The 6,000-nt window shown below is 41.2% G+C and overlaps 1 protein-coding gene across 2 annotated transcripts in view; it reads left to right on the plus strand.

Annotated features, from left to right (window-relative positions):
* The window catches only part of CEP63 (centrosomal protein 63), a 51,407-nt gene extending 45,663 nt beyond the window's left edge, over positions 1 to 5,744 (plus strand). For both annotated transcript variants that reach the window (XM_054729541.1, XM_028128734.2), the window contains 3 exons: positions 2,109 to 2,314; positions 3,293 to 3,572; positions 5,369 to 5,744. In XM_054729541.1, the coding sequence (XP_054585516.1) occupies positions 2,109 to 2,314; positions 3,293 to 3,572; positions 5,369 to 5,527 (645 nt within the window). In that variant the 3' untranslated portion in view covers positions 5,528 to 5,744. The remainder of the gene's footprint in view (positions 1 to 2,108; positions 2,315 to 3,292; positions 3,573 to 5,368) is intronic.
* The last annotated feature ends 256 nt before the right edge of the window (positions 5,745 to 6,000 follow it).

The following is a 6,000-nucleotide window of genomic DNA, read 5'->3' on the forward strand; positions in this document are numbered from 1 at the left end:
GCAGTGAGGACCTGTTCACATATGAGTTGGGAACTCTCAGGGTCGCTTAAGCCTGACCATGACCAGAGATTCTGTTCAGCTCTGTTTCTCCTGAGACCTCCACCGAACAGTGGTAGTACTGCCCTTTCTTTATACAGCCAGGTGTGTGCTTGCTGCAGTTTTTATATTGCCTTTTACGTTCACTTATCTGCAATTGTTGTTAATAAAATTTGGTAAAACTTAAAAAGATGCCTGGCAAAGGCAAGCATTATCTTAAAAAAAAAAAAAAAGTATATTTGATGACATCAGGCATCAGACTCAGGCTGGTGAAAATCCTGTCATAGTTTAAATCCCCTCTGGTTTTGGGGTTACACGCAGTGGGGATATGTTGTACATATTAAGAATAGTTATTACAAAATGTCTTTTTGTATTTTTCCACCTAGGAAGGTAGAATTGCTTTTACAAATGAAAGTTTGTGTTAAATAACTGTTTTTTAAAGATTTTTTTAGTTGAATTTGAGAGAGAGAAACATCTATGGAGAGCAAAACATGAAGCAGCTGCCTCCTGCATACCCCCTACCAGGGATTGAACCTGCAACACAGACCAGGAATCAAACTGGCAACCTTTGGGCATGGGATGATGCCCAAGCAACTGAGCCACACTGGCCAGGGCCTTTTTTTAATCCTCACCCAAGGATAGATTTTTATTGATTTTAGAGACGGAGGAAGGGAGAGGGAGAGGGAGAAAGATAAAAACATCGATTGGTTGTCTCCCGTATGAGCCTGAACCAGGAATCAAAACTGCGACCCTTCTGCGCATGGGCCAATGCTCCAACTACCTGGCCACACTGACCAGGGTTAAATGACTATTTTAGTAAATCAGTTACCTTAATGAGAACAGTAACTCTGGTAAATCAATTATTTACCACATCTTAAAATAGTTTTAAGTTTCCAGTTTTGACAATAGTATGCAGTTTAAATCCTGTGTTCTGCAGATTCTTTAAGGGGATGGATTTTAACTGGCATTGACAATTTATTGAAAGATTTTGTAACTCATTGTCACTAGTGGTACACAGGTAGTTGAAAGGTTGTAAAGTTGATGCTTTTGTGGGTAAATTCTGTATGTCAAACTACTCTTGACCAGTTTATTTAAAAAAAATTCTTTTACAGAAAAGACCAAGCTAAATGTTGTACTAAACTTCAGAGATTACCGTAATTTTTCAGACTGCTAATGGAAATATTTTTTCATCAGAAAAAATAAATAGTCCAGACACCTCCCACCCCCCAGGTACTATATTACTAGGCTATAACATTTATGATCAAAACTCAGACCAGATCAGAGTAGTAATTCCCAGTTTGTAGTTGAGTGCTGCTTTATCATGTCCAAATATATTTCACACACAAGATTAGGTGCCAATGTTATATAAAAATATCTAAGGCTAAAAAGTATTTATTTAAAAGTTGTCCCTGCTGGCCAGAATTCCTTTTTGGAAACTTCTGTTCAATTTCTTTCTTTCTGTCTCTTTGTTCTCGATATTCTTCCACAGGAGTTCCAGGGCTATTCAACCTTCTCTTTCTTTTTTAATATATTTTTATTGATTTCAGAGAGGAAGGGAGGGAGAGATAGGAACATCAGTGATGTGAGAGAGAATCATTGATTGGCTGCCTCCTGCACGACTCTTTTTGGGGATCGAGCCCACAATCCTGGCATGTGCCCTTGACCGGAATCGAATCCAGGACCCTTCAGTCACAGGCTGACACTATCCAGCCAAACCAGCGACGGCCAACCTTTGTGTTCTTGAAGAGCCCATGACTGCTATGTTGTTTTCTCTGTTTCTGATTCTCACCTGGAGCTTTCCTCCCGGCTAGCTCTGAGCCTCCTCCACCTGTGCATCGTCCTGACAGCAGGAAGGCCCTGTGTGCTCCACGTGTGCATCCATTTATTGCAGGAAACAGAACCCATTCTCTCTCAGTCTCAAGAGAGCCAAAAGCAAATCTTCACTTTCCCAAAGTAAAGGTGTAGATGAACTAGTTACAACGAAAAAGAAAGTAATTTTCCACTGGCAGGGATATCACAGATCACAAGTATTCTTATACAAATTAAGTGACTCTAGTATTCTTTTTTATTAGGCAAAAGGGATTTCACTAGCAGACCTCCAGGAGAATTATATTGAGGCATTAAATAAGTTGGTGTCTGAAAATCAGCAACTACAGAAAGATTTGATGGATACCCAATCTAAGCTGGAGATTTCTACTCAGATGTGCCAAAAAAACCATGACACGCTCTTAAAACCGACACACAGCAGAACACCTGGGTTCAAGAATACAGAGTTCAAGTAACATTTCTTCACAGTCTATTAAAAATGTGTATCATTGTGATATAATTCTCATTTCTTTGAGAATCATTTCTGACTTACCGATATTAAATCTTCAAAGGGCTGTATGTTTAATTCTGAAATACAGCGTACACAAGTAAGGCTACTGTCAGGTTAAAACCTGGAGGGGGTTATAGAGAGCGCTTCCATAGGTATAAACAACATCCTTATTCCCTTGAGCCTTTCATGTTGCCTGCCACCACCTCAGTCCCACTTGCCCCATAAGTTGTTTTTTTTTTTTTTAGAAAAAGCTTGCTTTGTATTTTTGGTTAGTTACAAGCTGTTACCATAAGTCAGCCTTCAATGAAAAACCACCTGGCTTCCGGCCTTTCTACATGGTTTACATATTTTCTTCCCCAAAGCCTTTGCTGACACCTTCATTGCTCTAACCCTCCTTCATCCCAGATAAGGGTAGGTGCCTTCTTTTTTTCAATCCTCACCTGAGGATATGTTTATTTTTTATTTTTTTTTTAGAGAGAGAGAGGGAGAGAGAAACATCGATGAGAGAGAAAAACATTGATTGGTTGCCTCCTGCACCTGACTTGACTGGGGATCAAACCTGAAACCTAGGTATGTGCCCTGACCAGAAATTAAACCCACGGGATGATGCTCCAACCAACTGAGCCACCCGGCCAAGGCTAGGTGCCCTTCTTATGTGCACAATACCTCCCCTTGTCCTGGCACTAACCACACTAGGTACTCTGGCAACTTGCTTGCCTTCCTTCCTGTGTTGTGTGTAAGGGCAGGGGCCTGGCAGTGGGGATTGGGCATTTGGAACCTGAGTGAGTGAAAAACACCTGGTCTCGGTGGGCTGTTTATTTTACAGCCTTCTCTAATTAGCCTTCTCATTTACTTTTAAGTGAACTGCCTTCAACATTTCTGTTTTAAATGATAAAAATGGCTCCAATTTTTACCTTTGTTTCCCAATCTGCTATCCAGGCCATCCCATGGCCAGCACAGGCATGATGGAATGAACACTGAGCACTACAAAGCAGGCCTTCATTCTGCACGAGGACAAGCACCGGATAGGGTAGAGTCCGTGGCCAGGGCCCTCAGCTCCCTGAGCTCTCACCTGAGCCCTTCCAGCTCCTGCAGCTCTGTGCCTTCCAACTTTCTGTACAAAGCTCACTCTCTGCCTTCAGTGCTAGATCCAAATGACGTCCTTTTTTCTGACACTCTCTCTGAGAGTGTAAATGACCGAGAGGCGTCTATGTGTTCGGTATGGAAACTTCCTGATCTTCTTAGTTTATTAAGGTTACTTAGTTTGATTTTATCTTTTATTTTAAGGGGGAATAGTGTGATATGTTTTCATTTTGTTTTGTTTCTTACTGGTTCTCTATCTTAAGTACTAAATACCCCTTATTATTCTCATGTATTTCTGTCTGACGGTTTTGCTTATGAAGACACATTCAGCCATGATTACTTTGCAGAATACATCTTAATTCTGAAATATAACCTAAGTTCTAGATATTCATTTGGTTTTACCCTAATTGGAAATTCCCTTCCTTTCTTTTTTAAAAGAGAGGGTCAATTTGTAATGCAACTGTTGGTAAGGAATACCTCTGGATGGCAGGATAGTCCTCAGACAGACAGTGAAGCAGGAAAAGGGAACTGTTGGAAAGGGCAAGGGGGTAGGGAGGGGTGGAGGAAGGAATTGCATCTGACGTGTCGGAGCCACAACAGTGGTGGCCCTGCCGGCAGAGGCTGCCCTCTGACACTGTGCTGGCCCTTGGTTCCTGTGCAAACGCTGGCATCGTTTTTGCCTTCTGTACCGAAGCACTGGCCTCGGGCCATTCATCCCCATCATCGGTTTTAAAACAAATCCCCACTTCACCTCTATGTAATTCTAAAGTCCAAAACAGTCCTGAAACCTAGCTTTCTTACTGAGTTTGGCAGCAGAACCTACTTGACACTAAAACCTGACCTGAATTGATGTGATTTTATTTGTTCCATTAGCATTTGACTTCAACAATACCAGTGTGTTTGATTATAGAATGTTACCTCAGACCACTAGGGAATACAGTCGGTCTCATTAGTCACAGATTCGGTATTTGTGAATTTGCCTCCTTGCTTAAAATATCCGTAAACCCTAGTCTATAGAAGTTCTGCCACCTCATTCGTGGACCGGAGCAGAGCTATGACAAATCTGCGTGACCCAACTTGCACATTCCCAGCTGAGGTGGCCACGGCGGCCCTGCCCTCTTGCTTCAGCTCTCCTACAGCGCACTGTAGCAGGAAGCTCGGGCCCAGGGAGCAGGGTTTGAGTCCCAGCTCTGGCATCGTTAGTGGGCTGGCCTCCAGCAAGTCCCTAACCACTTCTGAACTCATTTTGTAAAATGAAAGTAGACTCTACCAGGATCATTTGCTTTTAGCATGATGATTCATATGAGATATGTGTGTGTGTTTCCCCAGGGGCAGTGATTCTGTATTTGCTAATTCAATTGCTTGAGGTGCTTTATAGAAAACAACTGCAGCCGATGAGGCTTTACTGCCTGTGGCCTGTGTTTCCTTTCTAAAGTCTGAGGTCTGAACTATCACTGAGCCCAAGAGTGTCAAACAAGGGACACAGACAGAAATTTTGGAGGAGGGAAAAATAATTGGTTTTAACCAGTGTCTAATATTTTATAGGTAGATATTCTGTTCTATAAAGTGAAAGTAACATATTCAGAGTTCAAAAGTGGGTTTGAATAACAGGCATTAAGTGTATATTTTCTTTTGGGGTAAAGAGGATGTGCAAGTGTAAAATGAGACATTCTTCGGACCAGTAATTAACATCTTATATAACACTTTACACTTAAAGAATTGGGGTCAGAACAGAAGAAATCTGTGCTATTTTTTGCAGAACTATTTTTTAGAAATATTCTTGCGTTAGGATAAAAACAAAAACAATCTTAAGAGGAAGAAATATTCTTTTAAAATCACCTCTTAATATTTCTAGTTAGAAAATATCATGCATAACATGTCTTAGAAACAGACCATCCCACTTATGTATGTCAAAATCTGCTTCTCCTCTAGTGTACCACGGCCGTGTCTCCCCTGGGCTCAATAGCTACAAGGTTTTTGGAGGAGGAGGAGCTGCGGTCTCATCATATACTCGAGCGTCTGGACGCCCACATTGAGGAACTGAAAAGAGAGAGTGAAAAGACAGTGAGACAGTTCACAACCTTAAAGTAGCTTCTTCAGAAAAACCACAAACTTGGAAATAAAAACAAACACCCAAGAGTTACTGTCATCTGAAGTAGTGGCTCTTTAAACATGGAGATAGACAAATCGTAGCGCTGTTATGAAGAAATCTGAAAGACGGATCCTTCTCCAAGGCATTTCCACCGCATAGTCTGTTTGAAGAAACTTTCCCAGCAACTGACTTGTAAGAATAAACCACTTTGCTAGACTTGTTTCTCATCTATGTTTATTATCATAAAGTGATACTTTCTCTTACTGACTTAAATGTGACTAGCTATAGGCTAAAATAAAGATTTTATGGTACGTGTTAAAAATCAAGTAACTACAGGTACGTTTTTGAGGGAAGTAGGCAGTCACACTGATCTCATTGATGTATTGGTTTTGCTGCTTACTAGCCAGTGGGACTGGTAATATGCAGGGTTGGGCTGGAGGAATATAAAAGGGTTAAAGCACTTTGACGGGAA

This window comes from Eptesicus fuscus, chromosome 18, assembly GCF_027574615.1.
Source record: "Eptesicus fuscus isolate TK198812 chromosome 18, DD_ASM_mEF_20220401, whole genome shotgun sequence".
NCBI lineage: Eukaryota > Metazoa > Chordata > Mammalia > Chiroptera > Vespertilionidae > Eptesicus > Eptesicus fuscus.